This window comes from Marmota marmota, unplaced genomic scaffold (assembly GCF_001458135.2).
Source record: "Marmota marmota marmota unplaced genomic scaffold, marMar, whole genome shotgun sequence".
NCBI classification, from domain to species: domain Eukaryota; kingdom Metazoa; phylum Chordata; class Mammalia; order Rodentia; family Sciuridae; genus Marmota; species Marmota marmota.
This window is the reverse complement of record NW_026000026.1, coordinates 12,726,072-12,743,637: the sequence shown is the minus strand read 5'-3', so window position 1 is coordinate 12,743,637 and position 17,566 is coordinate 12,726,072. Positions and strand designations below refer to the sequence as shown.

At 61.3% G+C, this 17,566-nt stretch overlaps 1 protein-coding gene and 1 long non-coding RNA gene across 2 annotated transcripts in view; one reads left to right on the top strand and one right to left on the bottom strand.

The window, feature by feature from the left end:
- LOC125618975 overlaps window positions 1-9,322 on the top strand; it is a 17,777-nt gene extending 8,455 nt beyond the window's left edge. Inside the window, exon 3 of the long non-coding RNA XR_007350387.1 lies at window positions 9,199-9,322. This is a non-coding gene — a long non-coding RNA (uncharacterized LOC125618975). The remainder of the gene's footprint in view (window positions 1-9,198) is intronic.
- On the bottom strand, window positions 2,671-17,529 carry Rbm38 (RNA binding motif protein 38). The gene is given in 5 exon segments (XM_015479904.2): window positions 2,671-4,138; window positions 15,948-16,002; window positions 16,479-16,602; window positions 17,295-17,493; window positions 17,495-17,529. Coding segments are annotated over 5 exon segments (717 nt in total). The 3' UTR covers window positions 2,671-3,834.
- Window positions 17,530-17,566: the final 37 nt, after the last annotated feature.

Sequence of the window (17,566 nt, the reverse complement as noted above, 5' to 3'; positions counted from 1 at the left end):
CCCCCCCCGTGCACCAGGTGTGTGGCTGGCTGTGCTCCTGGCCCTAGCTCTGTGGGACCTGGGCCAGGCTGACAGGTCAGGGGCACACAGGGGAGGATGCCCTGCAGCCCACACCCACTCGACACCTGCTCTGTCAGGACTGTGCTGCTGCCAGGGACACATCGGAGGGCAGGACGTCCCTGCCCTCGGGAGGATGATCGTGGCCCCTTGCACTGCAAGGCTCAGGGCTTACCATGTTCTGGGTGGGGTCAGGGCCTCCCAGGTCCCCCTGCCCTTCACCTCTAGGGCAATGCCTCCACAGGCCTCCTGGGGCTGTGTAGGGACTTCACTCTTCCATGTCTCGGTCCCCAGCTGTCACCTGGGCTCTCGTGGGCAACTGAGACCATCCATGGAAAGTGCTTGTGAGTGCCTGGCGGTGGCCAGCCTGCGAACGTCGGCGGCTGGGGCCAGGTCTGCACTGGCGTCCTGTGGCCCTGCACCTCAGTTCAGCACAGGTGACCTCAGGAACCCTCTCTCCTGAGTCTGCCCGTCCAGGGTCCTTAGTACCGGAACCCAGAGGGTGTTTCCCAAGACCCGAGGCCGTCCTGAAGGCCTGTATCAGAGGCTGCCCCTGGCTGATAGGGACAGGAAATGCGGTAGCCGCAAGTGGCCCTCCCGATAACCCTGGCAGTGCCCACAACCCCCTCCGTGGCACCTCATGCCCTTATCTGCTCTGGGTTGGGAGGCCGTGGGTCCTCAGTGTGGGGGAAGGGCAGCGAGGGCCCTGGGGAGAAAAGCAAGCCTACAGACTCCACCTGACGTGGCCTCTGCAGGCCTCTGGACAGAGCCTGGGCCTGAACCACAGAGGGGCGATTCGCATGTCAGAGACGAACCAACTGGGAAAAGCCAAAGGGGGGCCCAAGGACCCCAGAAGCAGGTGGGGAAGGTCCACCCAACATCGTCCCCCCTCGGGGTGAACTTCTCTGATTTCCAAGCCCAGGGCCAATCAAGGGCGACCCTGCGGCACTGACGGTGGACTCCACTGTGCACCCACTCTCATCCCTCCCCCAGGTGGGTCGGCCAGCAGGTGGGCTTCAGGAGGCACCAAGGGCTCAGTGGTGGTGGCCACTCCTCACGCTGCCTAGGCCTCTGCTCCAGAGCCTCGAGGCTGCGCCTTCCAGCATGTGTCCAGACCTCTCCCCACTGACAGCCAGGCACCCCCCACCCAGGGGGTGGTCCTAAATCCTCATTGGCACTTGCTGGACCTGTCCTGTCAGAATGCCTGCGGCCTGCTGGCCTTCAGACCAAGTCCACACCCCCGCAGCCTATGTCAGCACCAGGTTCCCTGCTGAGCAGCGAACAAGGTCCAAGCTCCTGGTCCCTGCACCAGCAGGAGCGGGGCAAGGACAGGTGAGGACACAGACTAAGTGGAGCAGCTGACAGCGTGCTCAGCTGGTGAAGCTACAGGTTCCCGACAGAGGGGCCAGCAGGCAAAGGCCCTGGGGCAGGATCTGCCTGTGTGTCCAGGAACAGATTGGAACCCTGATGCTGGACGTGAGCGAGCGAGGGGCGGGCAGCAGGCGAGGCCAGGGCGGCCACTTCAAGGGCCATGGGGAGCATGGAGGGTTTGGGGCTGGGGGAGAGGAAAGCTCTGGACAGTGACATGAAGCGCAGACAGTGAGGGGAGGTGGCGGGCCCGCAGCTGCAGAAGACTCCCGACAGGCTCAGGAGGCAGAAACCCCGGATCTGCCACGTGAGCTGTGGTGGTGGGGAGGGCCGCGGGGGTGGTGTCTGGCCTGGCCACTGTGGCAGGTGAGGGGCAGCTGGAGCTGCACCTGTCCAGAGCTCAAGCCCTGCCTCAGCCGTGGCTCGGACCTGCCTCCTGTCGGGAGCAGCTGGGTGATCCTCATGTGGAGTGCCCTGCTGACCCTCTGTGCCTTCTGCTGTGACACTGCCCTGCCACCCTTCAGAGGCTTCCCACAAATCTCTGGGTCTCCCAACCACCCTGTGCCCAGGGAGCTGGGTGGCATGTCCGTGTACACACCCCACAGTGGGCCCAGCTCCAGCCTCATCACCTCCCTGAGCTCACCTCCTTCCACTGGCCTCCTGGTCCACGGACCCCCCCTCCGGGCCTCTGTGCCTGCTGTCCTCTGCCTGGAGCCCGCCCTTCTCCATCGGCCTCCCAGTATCTCCTTCGTAGGGCTGGTCACCATCGGGCTGACCCAGTGGCCTGTGTGCTCCTCACAGACCCTGATGGCAGGAGCATGCTCTGCTCACCACCCTCCCCAGAACTCTGCCCACCGACCAGTGCACGTTTCTTGGAGGGAAGGAAGGAGCGAGCAGCTGCAGCGGGCAGGGTCCACGTCCTCCCCACTCCTGCTGCCTCCCGGCACTGCCACCCTGCTCCCTGGCTCTGAGTTCTGGGGATGCTCAGACATCCTCTCTAACCCCGTGCAGCATCCCTGGCAGCTCCCATAGGCACCCCCAGCTCAGGCCTCCTGTGCAGCCAGGATAGCAGTGCCCCGCCCACCCTACCTGCGGGGGACCTGCCTGGGCAGGGCTGCCTCTCCCCCAAGAAGGCGCTCTGGGGCCGTGTCCGTTCTGTCACCCTGATGCCCAGGCTGCAAGGGCCAGAGGCAGAGGCCACCCAGGGCCACTGGGCTTAAGAGAAAAATTACAGACCAACTCTTCTTACAGAGAACAAGTTTTATTTTTATAATCAGAACATTCTAATAAAAATACCATAACATTAGCTACCTTCACCTCTGGGCTTTCTCTACTCCAGGCGTGCCATGGGACACCGGCCACTCGGCTCCCTGAGGTAGGGCAAAGGCACAGCCCAGCTGCCTGCCTGCTGGGGGCCCCCCTCCGTGCTGGGAGCCCCTCACCCTCCAGTCCCGGGAGTTGCCACAGCGAACCAGAAGCCCCCACTGCGCCTCTTAGCAGCAGGAAGGGTGCGTTCCGGGCTGCGTGCAGCAGGTGATGACAGGAGAGCGGGCGCAGAACCTGCACTCAGAGCCTTGCAGAGGCCTCAGAGGGCTGGGCTGCCACCGTCCTGTCCCACAGCAGCTGGCGCGCACTCCCGGCGGGAGGAGCAGGTCCCAGGGAGACACGCGGCAACAACGTGGTGACAGACACCTGAGAACTCACCAGGTGGCCAGACACACTTCACCAGCCCAGTAGGCAGTGGACAGTTGCCCAGGAGGGCCCTCTCGTCCCATGATGCCTGCCTTCCGAGGGCCAGACTGGCCGGCGGCAGACACTGTATCACAGAAATACTGTCATCGTCTCTGGGTGGAGCCATCAACAAAAACAAGTCTCTCAGTCAAAATTAGGTTCTGGGTTCTTGGTGGCAGCAGTGTCTGTTGAAAAAATAGACTGAAATTCTGGAATCGCTCAGTAGCAAACAAAGAACAGGAAAAGGCGCAGTGCGTCCACTGAAAGGGACGTCGCTGGCACCTGGGGGGACCTGGCGGCCCACTCAGGAAGCGGCTTCGAGAAGGAGGGCGGTCCCCACACAGCAGCCGGCCACAGTCCTGGGTTCTCCCTGCCAGGTCTCCCTGAGAAGGCACCTCGGTGGAAAGGGTGTCGGCGTGGCCCGCGGCACCGGGAGTGTGGGGGGCAGCCAGGGGCGAGGGGCCTGCACTCGCCTCTTCAGACAGCCACTTGGGTCACTCCGTCCTGAAGTCCCCCTCAAGGCACGATGGGACCTAGACCTGAAGAGACGCCGCCTGGACGTGCCAGGGGGTCTTGGAGGCACAGGTGCTGGTGGTGCCCAAAGCTTGGCCGGCCACTGGCCCGAATGTGTCTGCTGGGTGGGCAACGTCACCGCAGTCCCTGCAGCAGGGACGGCCCTCACTGCATCCTGTCAGGCTGCAGCTGCGGTGCTTGGTACTGCACAAAAGCAGCCCCCGCGGGGGCCGTGGCTGACAGGGCCTGTGGCATGGCAGCTGCGTAGCCGTAGCCCACGAAGCTGGCGGCTGTGGCGGGCGAGGCGGCATATGGGTACTGGTCGTAGGTGGCTGGTGGGTACTGGGCGTAGGCCGGGCTGGCAGGCGTGTACTCGATGTAGGGCGAGGACAGCGATGGGACAGGCGTGGCCGGGATCACCACGCTGGGCTGCATGATGGCTTGCGGGTAGATGTAGTGGGGGGTCAGCCTGTGGGCCAAGCAGAGAGTCAGGGCCAGCAGGCAGAGTGGGGAGACGCAGGGCCCAGGTGGAGCAGGACGCAGTGGGCCCCTCCCCGGCCTCTTCCTCATCCCCCAGCGGCACCATCGGCACCAGCAACCCCCACCCAGTCTGTGTGCCCACACGCCCTCCACCTGCAGGGGGCCTGACAGCGCCCATGGCTCCTGCTCCCAGGGAGGCCTTCCCGGCTGAGCCACCCCACGCCCCACCTGCCTCCCCCAGGACCCCTGCGTGATGTTTAGAATGGCAGAAGAGACGCCAGGCAGCCCTGGCAGCAAGCCTGGAGCAAACCCAGCCCACGCCCTGCCCAGGGCACCCTCACAGGCTGCTTGTCCTGCCTGTCCCCAGCTCAGTGCCACTCATACCCCGCTGGCACTGGCCAAGGTGGGAGTAAGGAGCACCTGCTGAGGGTGCACAGCAGGTGGAGAAAGAGGCAGAAGGACTGCGACTGTGAGGGGACGGGGAGACCCGGGGCACGGCCACCTGGCGATCCCACAGGCAGCAGGGCAAAACCCGCCACAGGTGGCAAGCCACAAAGTGCTCCTCACCCAGGAGCAGTTGACCCTCGTCTTGTTAGGAGGGGAAGAGAATGGGCGGCCACATACCAGGCTGCCGCGCAGGAGCGCTGGAGACATCACCCTGTGTCCTGGGCACAGGGCCCCAGCCCTCCATGGGAGGGAAAGTCCCGGTGCCAGGGGGAAATGGCAGCCCAGGGCCAGCAGGAGGGGGCGGGGGGCAGACAGAGGGCGCTGCCCTGGTGGGTGCGGCTCTGCCCAGCTGCTGTGCGTACCTGGGCCTCACGGCCTGTGCAGCAGCAGCAGTGCCCACAGAGCACCACTGCAAGACGCTCTGAGTGTCAGGCGCAGAACGACCACATCAAGGCGAGACGTGGCCACCACGACACCAGTGCTCCTCCACTTGTGAATTACCCAGGGCAAAGTGCTCCCGGTGGAGCCCCCACCCCCGGACCAACTCAGAAATATGCCACCATGAGAAGGCCACGCAGATGCGTTGGGCCAAACAGAGCTGGCAGCCCGGGAAGGCACTACGGCAGCCCCAGGGTGCTACATGGAAAACCCGGGTTACCGGAGGGGACAGAGCAGTTTCTAAGATCCCTCCAGAGCACACACTGCACTGCTGAGGTCGGTCAGCAGCACACCTGTGATGCTGTTTATGCAGAACATCTCCAGGTGTCCCAGACAAGGCCAAGTGCACACCGATGCTGTGCAGGGGCGCACGCCACTCCTGACTCCCCTGCTGAGCAGGGTGGACACAGGACAGATGAGGGAGGCTGGGGGCATGTGGGTTCCAACTCTTACCGGTGGCCACACCTGTGATTCCTGTCACTCAGAGGCTGAGGCAGGAAGATCACAAACCCAAGGCCAGCCTCAGCAACTTAGCAAGGCCCTGTCTCAAAAATAAGAAGGCCTGGAATGTGGCTCACCAGTCAAGCGCCCCAGAATTTAATCTCTGGTGCGGGGAAAAAAAAAAAAAGAAAGAAACAAACAAAAGAAAGAAAGGTTAGGAGGAAGGACAGCCCCAGCACCCACCCCCTCAGGACTGGCTAAAGGAGGTGTGATCTGCAGCAGTGACGGGCCCCATGTAGGAGAGCCTTGGAGGGCCACCCTAAGCGAGGAAAGCTGCATGCCCAGGACACATCTCCCATGGGTCCATGTGCATGAACGGCTCAGGAGGCCAATCAGACAAGAGCTGGGGAGCAGGGAACCGGGAGAGGGGCTCCAGCAGCCTCCTCCGGGGGCTGAGACTTCTGCAGCAGACAGTGGTAGTAGCCACACAGCTCTGTGGACACTTGCCACCGCACTGGGCAAGACAGTGGGGTCCAGAGCATGTCCCTTTTGCCACAGTGAGGTTATGCAGGCCAGGGGCAACCCGAGGTAGGGAGGGGTGTCCAGTGAGGGTACATGCATAGCAGGGGAGCGCAACAGAGCAGGGAACCATGCCAGGGCTCAGGGCCCACATGCCCCCATGCCTGAGGGACCCCAGCTCCTGTCAGGAGGTCCCTATGCCACAGCATGCTCAGAGATGCTAACTGCCTTCCCCCAGAGGCTGCAATGACACACACAGATAGCAGGCAGCACCCTGGGCCCTGCACAGAAGACATTCTGCAGCCACTGTCTGGAGGCCAGGCAGCCTCTGCCAGGGCCCCACAGAGGTGCCTGCCCGCCCTCACCTCACCCGGCTCCTCTGCGGTCCAACCCTGCCTCTACCAAGGGAACTCAAGCCTTGAATGGCTGAGGCCTGAGTTCTGATCCTGAGGCAGGCTGACACCTTCCCACACACCTGCCTGGACCAGCGGAACACAGGACCCTGTCCTCGAGGGCTTCGGTTCCAGGGTGGGGAGAACAAAGCACATCAGCCAGAAGCCAGAGCGTCTGAGGAACTGAGAGGGCAGAGGGCTGGGAGGCGGCAAGCTGCAGAGACAGGAAGCCCCTCCAAGGTGGGAAGACCACACTGAGACCTGAGGACAAGAAGCTGGCCACAGAGGACAGTAGAGAGGAGTCTAAGGCAGGGGCAAGTGTGAGCACTGGAGGGGCTGGACAAGAACACTAGGCCACCCTTCATGCACATGCCCCCCACGGCCCTGACCCCCAGATCCTTGCTGTGCCAACCACGCCTGTCCCCCTATGCATATGTAGCCCTCCCTGGGAGGGAGTGCCCGCAGGCCCTTCCCACCCTGGCCTTCACCAGAGGCCTGCTGCTGTCTCCCTGCACTGCCCCTGCTCCCTGGATGACCCCCAGCAGGAATCAAAAGCTCTTTTTTTTTGGAAGGGCGGGGTAAGCCTGTGGGAGGCAGGGTCCCAGCTGGGAGTAGAGAGACCGCAGAGAGACAGGGCAGCCATGCTGACACTGCACCAGCTGCCCTGCAGTCCTGGTGCCCACCTGCTCTAGAACCCTTGGAAACACTCCTCCCTGAGCTTAGACCTCCTCCAAACATAGGCAGAGCACCTGGCCACAGGCCCTGAGTCACACAGGGGTGGACCTCCTGCAGACTGCAGTCAGATGGGCAGGACCTGCCAAGGTGGCCCAGGTCCTGGTCCCCAGCCACGTGCCAGCAATGCCACTCAGAACAGGGCCAACTGCTGAGAGCCAGGCTTCAGCACTCACAGGCCACTGGCCCCACCACCTCTACCGAGGCCCAGTGCCATCCAAGGGGATCTGCCTCCACATCCCTGGCTCCCAGGGACACCCTGCATCTGTGTGTCTTCGACTGTGCCTCCTGGGACAGCTAGGTCAGCCCCACCAACACGAGGAGCTCAAGGCCTTATATTTCATCCTCAAAGCCCAGAACAGGTGCAGTTCTGCCCCATTTGTTGAGAGAAAAAGATGCTCAGAGGCCCAAACCACACAACAAAGGAGGGACCGAGTGAAGTCTACCCACTGCCCACCTGCTGCACAGCACCTGTGCCCTGAAGACTGGTGGGCCCAGGCCTGGGTCAAAACAAAAGGAAGGAATGGGAGGGGGCCCAACTGTGCCGTGCCAGGAGCCCAGGCCAGGGAGGCCGAGGGTGAGGACCGTGAGGCCTGGGCAGCGACAGGGCTCCCACAGTCTCTCTCCTGGCCGGCCTGGCTCTGTCCGCAGGCGAGTCGCCGGCCACCTCCATGATGCAGAATGATCTCACAAGCCCCATCGTGGCTAGCTATGGGGCCACAGACTGCACGAGGGCAGTGGCCCCCAACCAGGAGAAATGGCAGGGTCTGGAACAACTCTGGTTGTCACAGCTGGGGTGGGGACAGTTGCCAGAACACTGCTAACATCCTACAATGCCCAGGACAGTCCCCACAGCACAGAACTCTCCAGCCCCAAATGTCACTAGTGCAGAGGTCGAAAGCTCTGCCTCACGTACCAGAAACTACCATGCCACAGGCAGCACGAGGCATTGTCAATGCTGCTGCAGTCACAGATGCCTGAGCCAGAGGCTGGAGAAGGCAGGTGGGGTGACGAGGCGGGGCATGTGCACAGACAGGAGCACACACATACAGACAAGAAGCCACCAGTCAGGAGACGGTGGCCGGCAACATCGACATGGAGGGCAGCCTTGGCCCTGGGGCCTGCATGTCAGAGGCCATGTCCTGCCTGGTGCAGGGGAACCCACTCACACCCTGACCCAGGTTCAGGAGGGCCCAGGTGCCACAGCCTCCTGTGCCTGGCCCTCACGTGCAGGGAAGGGCATAGGCCTGGGGCACAAGCCGTCCTGCCACCAAACCTCAGCAACTCCATGTACAGGCCTGTCCTCCCAGGGCCTGCAGGCCATGATGGCCTCGTCACCTTCCTGCCCCAGGGAAGGTCCCATCCGACTACCACGCCTCTCCCCGACTGCTGCAACCCCCCCACCCACCAGGAGCCCTTGCTTCCACCCTCACTACCCCTCCTCCTCCACCTCTCCAGCCAGGCCCCCACCACCGCCTCCCCACCTGCCAGCGAAGCAGCTGTCTAGAAGACCTCCAGACCTCGTCACCCCCAGGAGCAGAATCAACCCAAACTACCCCTGAATAGGCCCCAACCCCTCTCTCCAACTCATCTTCCCTTACTACCTGCTCCCTCCACAAGCACACTCCCACTACCCTGGGCTCTTCCTGTCCCCAGACCTGGTCCACTTCTTCCTCCCACCCCAGGGCTTTGGCACCTGCTGCTTCTCCACCTGCTGGTTCTTTCCACAGTTCAAAGCTCACCTTTCAGGGTCCTCCCTGACCCCCAACTTTAGTTTTCTTCTGACAATCTGAAGCCACTCAAATGGCCATGGGCATCACATGTCCCAAGAGGATGAGACTTCTGCCTTGACCACTGTGCCCCAAGTGCCCAGCACAGCATGTCCCAAGTACTGAGCATCTGGGGCAGAACCAACTTGCAGGCCCCTGGGTAGCAAAGAGCCTCCCCGGGTTGTTAGCTGCTTCCCGGGCCAGAAGTTCCAGCCCAAGATGACAGAGAAAGCCTTTAGCCTCCAAGAGCTGCGGCCAGCAGGTGGGGTGGGGGCGGCAAGGCTCTGCTGGGCAGGTCCAGAGGGGAGGAGGGGCCCACCAGCTTCAGCATCACACGCCCTCACTGCTGCCGCCACGAGAGGCCAGCCCACGGGGATGCATGAGGGTTTACTGCTGGGTGTGCCCCAGACCTAGGCAGAATCAACGACCCCGTCCTCTGGCTGAAGAAGGCTGGATGGACCAGGCCTTTCCTCTTCCTCAAGATCAGCCTCAGGCTCAGAGTGGCTGCCAGCAAGCCCTGGAGGGAGCAGCAGACCAGCGGCCAGGGCAGCCAGGCTCCATGCAGGGAACCCAAAGGTCAGGTGGCCCAGGCCCACAGGGAGGCTCCTGCATGGTCTTCCAGGGACAGGCTCCCACTGCCACCTCAGGGTGCTCTCCACAGGGCACAGAACTTGCTACCGCAGACTGTTCCCAGCCAGGACACCATGTCAAAGGCAGGAGACACCACCGTCCCCTTCCTTCCTGGCTTCTGGAGGTTCCTGTCCTGGAACCCTGTGGCCCTGAGTCCTGCCCTCTCATGAAACCTGTCCCTTCACCACATGTGCAAGATGTCAGCAGTGTGTCCCAGAAGATCAGTCCCATACTTTTGCAGGCAGGAGAAGTGGGCACCCCTGGGCAGGTGACATGGGCAGGACCAGCTCAGGTGCCCAGATGAGACAGGAGTTGGTCCACATAAGTCCACGGCCCATGGACAGGGCCCTCGCTAGCAGGTGGATGGGGGAAGGACAGCCTGGGTTCTCCACCTCCCTAGTACCAGAACAGCACCAGGCCAAGTCTGGGGGGCCCTACTTGGGCTCTGGGATGGACAGAGGAGCTGCAGCTAAGGAGGGGACAACTAGTTCTGTCTCTACCTCCCGCTGAGGCAACAGGCCCATGTCTCCACTGAGCTCCCACCTCACCAAAAGCACCCTGCAAACTCAGCCCATGGAGACCAGGGTCCCGAGCAAGAGCCACAGGTCCAGACTCTGGCTATGCCAGTGAAGCCCCAAGGACAATCCTCAATCCTCTGGCCATGGCTGCCAGAGCACAGTGGGCTCTTTCCTGGATCCTAGCTGCCCCTCAGGGGAGGACGTGCGACTCTGAGCAGTGGTCTCTGGGAACCCAGTGGGCAAGGACATTGTGAGCAACAGTCAGTGCAGATGGTGCCCAAGAGACAGGCAGGGGCCCCACCACACTCAAAGCAAAACTCTCAGCGAAAAATAACTGGCCGTGGCCCAGGAGGGCTCATTTCCTGCACACGAAGCCACCTCTGAAAATAAAAACGAAATGGCAAATGAGCCCATTTCACTTTTTCTGCTTCTGGGGCCTTGTCCCACCAGGCTAGGGACAAGGTGGCAGCAGCTAGAGCGGCACCTCCAGGCCTGGCAGGGGGTGCCTTCTGTGCAGCCTCCTGGCAGGCAAGAAACCAGGCCAGGGTCATGGGACGCTCGGGTTCTCTGGGGTCCCACAGAGAGGCCAGGCAAGCTGGGAAGGCAGCTGTGGTAGATCCGTGCCCTCTGCACGACACCAGGCTCTGGACAGCAGCTCCACCTGACCCTGGCCACGTCCCACCGCTGCTCATCCCAGATGCCCCGCCATGGTCCCCGTCATCAAAGCCAGTCCAACATTCTTCCACTTGCTCTGGAAGCTTCTACCTTTCAAACACATATTTCAGAATCCCACCATTTCTCCCCACGGCCAGTGTTCCTAGGGGCACCACTGTCTCATGACCAGATGACTGGGCTGTCCCCAACAGCCTCCACCTGGGCCCTCAGCAGTCCAGACCCAACCCAGCAGACAGAGGCTGCTTTAAACACAAACATAAGTCCACTTGCCCTCCTTGCTCGGCACCTGCGAGGACCAGGCCACCCAGTGTGGTCCCAGTGCCCTGGGCCTGTCATTACAGCCCCACACAAGCTGAGGCCACCCCGACCCCCACTTGCCTGCCACCTCTGCCTCCACAGCCTGGCTGCCTCTTGCCCCACAGAGGCCAACCTGTCTCCACTCAGACAGGCTAAGACGTATGTACCTCCTGGGGGCGCTGTAACTACAAGCTGAGACAGGGTCTCTCTCAGCAAACCCCTACAAGATGAGCTAACCAGTGAGCACACGGCCCCTGGCCAGCACACAAGGGGACACGAGAGGAGCACACTGCAGGCTCCCAGCATGCCTGCCCAGCAAGAGTGGGGATGCTGAGCCTACCTGAGGACCAGGTGGGAAGCCAGGGTCACACCCACGTGGCTCCAGAGGGAACAGGAAGCAGTGTTGCTCCTCCACAGCACCATGAGGGTCCGGGCTGGCCCACCTAGTGCCGCTCCCTGCTCTGGACAGCATGGTGGCTGCCTGTGGCCAGGCCTCTCCCGTGGGACCAAGGCCTGGGCCCCTTGCCTGAGGCTTCCGGAAGAGGCTCCCCAGCCCTAGCATGGCCGCAGGGCGGGCGAGGAACTCAGCCTTGGCGAGGAACCCGAGAACGCCTGCAGGCTGGCTTCTGTCAGCAGCTGAGGACAAACAACAGGTGCGGCAGGGCCGCCCGTGGGGAGGGCCAGGTGCAGCCTACGCCTTGCTCCAGACAAGATGCCAACAGGAAGCAACGGTGCGGGCAGCGACCAGACACCCCAACAGACACCCCAAGGGAAAATCGTGAGGGCCAGGCCCCCATGGCCTGCCGGCTCTGAGCCGAGCCCACCCCACCCGTGGGCCTGCTGCCCACACACCTCTCCCCCACCTGGAGCACTCCGCGGCAACCTCCTCACCACCTCACCTCTCCCCAGCAGGCCTTCCCCAGCAGACCATGAAAAGCCACCTACACACCCTGCCGTCACCTGCAACCCCGTCCTGGCCTTATTTTTCATTTTGAATTATGAAATCATAAGACTCCTCAGAAATTTAAAGGTGCAAAGGGGGCCCATGTTCCCTCCCCAGGATGGCATCCACATAAGCAAATGCACTTTCCCATGCAGGAAACTGCACAGGGCTGGGACCTGGACACCAGGCCCAGGTTGGACTTCCCCAAGTTTGGCACGTGCTGTTTTTGCAGATCTCATATCTGACACGCAGAGGTCCGCCTAGCCAGCTGCGCTCACCACGCAGGCTGCTCGCTCCCACAGAGGCACACAGCCGCTTCCTGTCCAACTGTGCTCAGCACCAGCCCTGGCCACGCCAGCAGAGATAGACAGACGTGGGCACCTGAGATCCAGCAGGGACCAGGCCTTCCTGCACAGCAGGTACCCGCACGCACTGAGTGTGCAGATGGTTCCAGAGCAGCTCTTTCTGTTCTCTCCATCCCCATTTGTGCTCTGCTCAGGCCCTCGGCTGGGTGACGGTGAGGGCCACATGTCTCCACCTGGGCACTAGGCACCCTCATGTGGAGGAGGCAGGGGTCACCAAAGTGACAGGTTCAGTGGGGAGGCACATGCCAGGGACTCTACACAGGCCAACAGACTGGCTCATTCATTCAAGAGCTGCCACATGACCAGGAGGTGTGGAGCTGGGGAGGGAGCTCAGATCCCTGTCTCGGGCTAACCCTGGTGGTGAGCCCCAGAAGTCTCCCATGGCTCCAAGCTGCTTCACAGCGGCAGACAGGTCAACAGACCTCGCTGCAGGCTGTTTGAGACAATGTGGGGCAAATTCCAGGCTTCCTGGGGCCAGGCCCTGATCAATGAGCTCTGCACATGGGTGCTAGCTAAGTCCTCAAGTAATCCCAGTGAGTTGGCACTGTCACTGTCCCCACTACCCTAATAGGGAGGAGCCTGAGAACTGAACTGGGCCTGGCCTTCAGCTGGGGCAGTCCTGCAAGCTCTAAGTCCAACACAGGTTATGCCTTATGCTCAACAGCCCCAAGACCCTGCACCGTCATCACAGACCCCTAGGGCTTGGCTCTCCACCTGGTATGCAGCAAAGGTCTCAGTGAATGGATGTCAAGTTGACAGCAAGGTCCTCTTAAGAACAGGGAAGGCGACCTGCAGAGAGGTTCCAAATCCAGCCAGGCCTGGCATAAACCCAGCCCCTGATATGCCTTTGGTCTTGAGTACACAGATAGCCCTTCAGGCCAGGCTAGTGCTCTGCCTGCACACATGATCCCAAACTCTCCACCTCCTTTCCTGCCTGCAGGCCACTGAATGTCCTACCAGCCCCAAAAGACCCTGGGTGGGTCGTCTGCTGCAGTGTGCCTCCTCTTGTGACCTCGCCCAGACCTAGGGGCTGGCACGAGCCACCTGCCACCTATCCCAGGCAGCTCTTCCATGTGTTGGGGCTTGGCCTCTACACAGTTACACAGCAGGATCACACGGGGTGTTAAGTCCCAAGAGGACCCCTTCAAATTAAAACAGCAGCCTAAAAGGGGACCCAGGCAAACAATCAAGCACAGAAGTTCTTTGGGGATGCTCTCTAATCACAGCAAGTCCTTCTTGGCTCCCTGGGTCCCTGTAGGACCAGGCAGGCAATAGAGCGGCAGTGCTCAGCCTAAAAGTGGGTGGTGGAATCTTCAGAGCTGTCACAGGCTCAGGACTGGGGCCAGAAAAGTCTGGGAGAAGTTCAGCCAGGCATTTGCAGACTCTGACTACCCTGGATCCGGGTCCCATGGTGCCTGAGGCCATTGCAGGCCACCCCATTGCCAGTCCCAAGCAACAAAACTGACTGCTGAGTCAGGCCCAGCTCTGCCCGGGGGCCCAACTGTTTGCAAAAACAAAGGGGACGCTGACAGCCCAACTCTCCAGCCTGGCCAGGGGCATGCAGCAACTGGAGCTCACAGCTGACCCCACACCAGCTCTGCGGCCATATCACCGGGGCTTCCCGGCTGCTGGGCTTGGGTCTTGGCAGTGCCTAGAGGAGGCAGCACACTCCCAGCATCCACACTCACTGGACAAGAAGATCCATGTGGGTCTCCATCCCTTGGCAACCTCCAAATAGAGTGAGGCCTCTGCCCCGTCACAAGATTAAATGGCTAGTCCCACGGTCTAGACACATAACAGTGCTGCCTGAAGCTGCGTGCATGAGGCAGTGAGACTCGTGGCAGAGCCTCTAACTCCCTAGACAGGTGGCACCCACAGGCTCAAGATGGCAAGGGGAAAAGTTAGGGTGCCCTTCCTACTCCCACAAGAGAGCAACCAAAGAGAGTGGGTTCCAGAGCCAGCCACCTGGATAAAAACCTCATCCCGGATACTTGTCACGTTGCCCCCTGGACAGGTTGCTTTCCTTTCTTTAACTTGTCTCTGCCTCAGTATCCCCCATCTATAAAATGAGGACAATACCAGCTATGACCCCAGAAGTTTGTGTGGGGAGTGTGCTGTGTTTAAAGGGCACTGTTCCCACTTCCCAGATGAGAAAACTGAAAAGAATGCTACTGGCCAAGCTGGACCCTGGTAAGCAGTGGCCCTGACTTGAACCTAGGTCTGTGGGCTCCAGAGGCTGAGTGCTGACAGTTCCTAGGGTCCCACAGGCAGCTGAAAGGATAAGCAGAGCACAGGCCTTGGGGGAAGGCCCTGCCCAATGTTGGCAGGAGCCGGCAGGTGCTAAGTCACACATCCTCCTCTGTGAGCAGTGAAGTCACACCTGGACCACAGCAGGCCAAGGGAAAGCCAAGACGGCCCTCCCTGTGTGGCCTCAACCCCAGAGGAAAGCCTGGGATGAAGACACAAAGGCTAGGGTGTCCCCAGGCAGCTTTCAAGATGGCTCTGAACGCATGAAAAACCTCCATGTGTGAGAAGGAAGCCCATAACCATTCATACTCTGTCCTCCAAGCTCCCTCCCAGGAGGACACAGATGCTGAGGGCGGAGCGCATGTTGGAAGGGTGCAGGCTACATTCTGCCACCTGCAGCTCCTGTCACAGCACAGGAGCCAGGGAGCCACAGTGCTGCCTCACAGGGCAAGATCCCCTGAGGTGGGCAAGCAGCACTCTCCCCTGGGTCATGTAATCTACCAAAACACAGAGTAGCCTGAGTCAGTCCCCAGCCTCAACTGTGTGAACGAACGCATGCGCGTGCGCACGAGACTCAGGTACAAAATCCAGAGGCCAGAATTTGGACTCAGAAAGTTTTAAGAAACAGCAACCTTGTCTAAGGAGCAGCCATCCCCAGGTACCCCAACCACATCAACAACATCAAACAGCCCCCATGAATCACTGTGCTGGGAAATCCAAGCAGGTGGAGCGTCCTAGGCACCCATACATCACACAAGTCCTTCCCCACCCAGCTGGGAGGTCTTGTCAGACATCGGCAGGGAGAGGTGGGATGTGGGAGTCTTTTTAGGATGAAGGAAGATAGGACAGAAAGCTCCAGAATGAGTCACAAAAGGCCCATAGGCCAGGCCACTTGACCAGCGATACCTGGTCCCTGTCACATCTCACCTGCTGCAGCATTCACAAAAATCAGAGCCTGGTCAGCAGTGACCCACTGCTACCACCTTTCCAGCACTGGAGGTCAGAGGGGTACCTGGGAAACAGCCCAGGCCACTGTCCCTAACACTATCAACAAACATGGAATGAGTGCCACCCTGCTCCAGGTACACCCTACAGCTTCCAGACGGCTGTTATCCCCATTGTACCGATGAAGAAACCTAGACACAGATGGCCTGTAAGCCTCCCAAGGTCACCCAACCACAGGTGGGGAGTGGGGTTGCACCAGGCAGAGGCTCCAGGGCTCATGCTCCCCTTTCTGTGGTGTGACCTCTGCCAGGGATAGAGAAATGCAATAGATCTCCTCCTACCTCCTCTCCCCCAAAACACAGTCATATTTCTGAAAACTGTCATTTCCCCAGCCTTTCAGACCCACTTCATCTCCAACCAAGCCAGCCACATTGACTCACCCATAAGTCCGCTGGACCAACGTGGGGTGTAGCTGCTGCACGCCAACGGCAAAGCCTAGAACGAGAGAGCAGTGAGGGACACTGCCTGCACATGCAAGGTACCCAAGCCCACATGCAGGGAGGCAGAGCCATGCAGGCCACACACAAAGACAACCAGCTTTCTGTCCCTGCCAAGACTTCCACCACGGCCCCACTCATGAACCTCCAACATTTGGCCAAAGTAGGCCCAGGGCCCCGTGTGGCAGCAGCCTCTCTGTATTGGCCTCCTGGCCTTCAGCCCTGTGGCTGACTTCCTCCTGCAAGGAGGGCTGACAACTGGGGTGATGTACCCTCCCCACCCTGTCCCTCAGGGCCACATACTGCTAAGAAGGGGCCAAGCTCCTTAGCTGGGGGTGACTGCCCTGTGACAGTCCTGCAGGCACATGATAGCTGACTGCCACTCCCGGGGAAGGGGGGGGCCTTTTTCCACCCAGCAGATACCAACACTCAATATAGAAACTGAGAAGAGCAGGGAAGGAAAACAGCTCTCACCCGTCTGCAAGCTCCGGGGCTTGGCACCCAGATATGCCAGGTTCACATTGGCCTTCCGCCCATCGATGATGGGATTGGGGTCTTTGCAAGCCCTCTCAGCTGCTGCCCGGTCCGCCATGGTCACCTGGAGAAGCACAGATGAGACAGTCAAGGACCTCCACTGCTGAGCTGAGGAAGTGGGGAAGGGGCAGAAGATCACCCTGATACCAGGCCACCCCTCCTCTCTCCCCTTCCTCCTAGAATCTGTTACTCAGGACCCTTGGGCCAAGTGCCCTCTGACCCCAGCCCAGGGCCCTCCCCCAGGCTGTCCCCTGGATTCCAGCTCCTCCCTCAAAGTTGAAGTGCTGGGAAATCTTGCCTTCAAGGACAGAAACTATCCCCTGGGAGTAGGGCAAAAAAAAAAACGAACCCCCTGGGCGGGGGTTGGGGGGCAGGCCCACGGGTGGGGCTCCGAATTTCCCCATGGGAGGAGTCGGCACCCTCCAGTCGTTCGGAAGTAGGAAGCGTGTCTTCCGTCGTTTGTACTTAAACTGACGCTGACTCGGGGCGGCTGAGGGGCTGCCGGGCCGTGGGGGAGGCCCAAGGGCCCGCGGCACAGTGGACCCGCGGGCTGCGCCAGAAAAGCCCCGGCGGGCGTCGGCTCGGCCCTCTAGGCGCTCCGTCCTAACCGAACCCGGCGGTCTGCCCTCCGGCCGCGGTGGGGGCGGGGAGCAGGCGGCAGGTGCGGGCGCGAGGCGGCCGGCGAGCGCCCGAATTGACTCCGGGCCCCGGCCGCGGCGAGGGGCGGGGCGGGGGAGGGCGGCCGCCGATACTTACGAAGCCGTAGCCGCGGGACTTGCCGGTCTGGCGGTCGGTGATGACCACGGCCTCCTCGATGTCCCCGAAGCCCTCGAAGTACTTCCTGAGCGAGGCGTCGGTGGTGTGGTAGGGCAGGCCGCCCACGAAGATCTTGGTGAACGTGGTGTCCTTCTGAGAGCCGTGCATGGCGCCGGGGGCGCCGGGGGCCGCGGGAAGCCGCGCTCGGGGCGCACGGCGCGGGCTGCAGCAGCATAGGGGGGCGCCCCACCGCTACGGACCTGGGCCGCGCG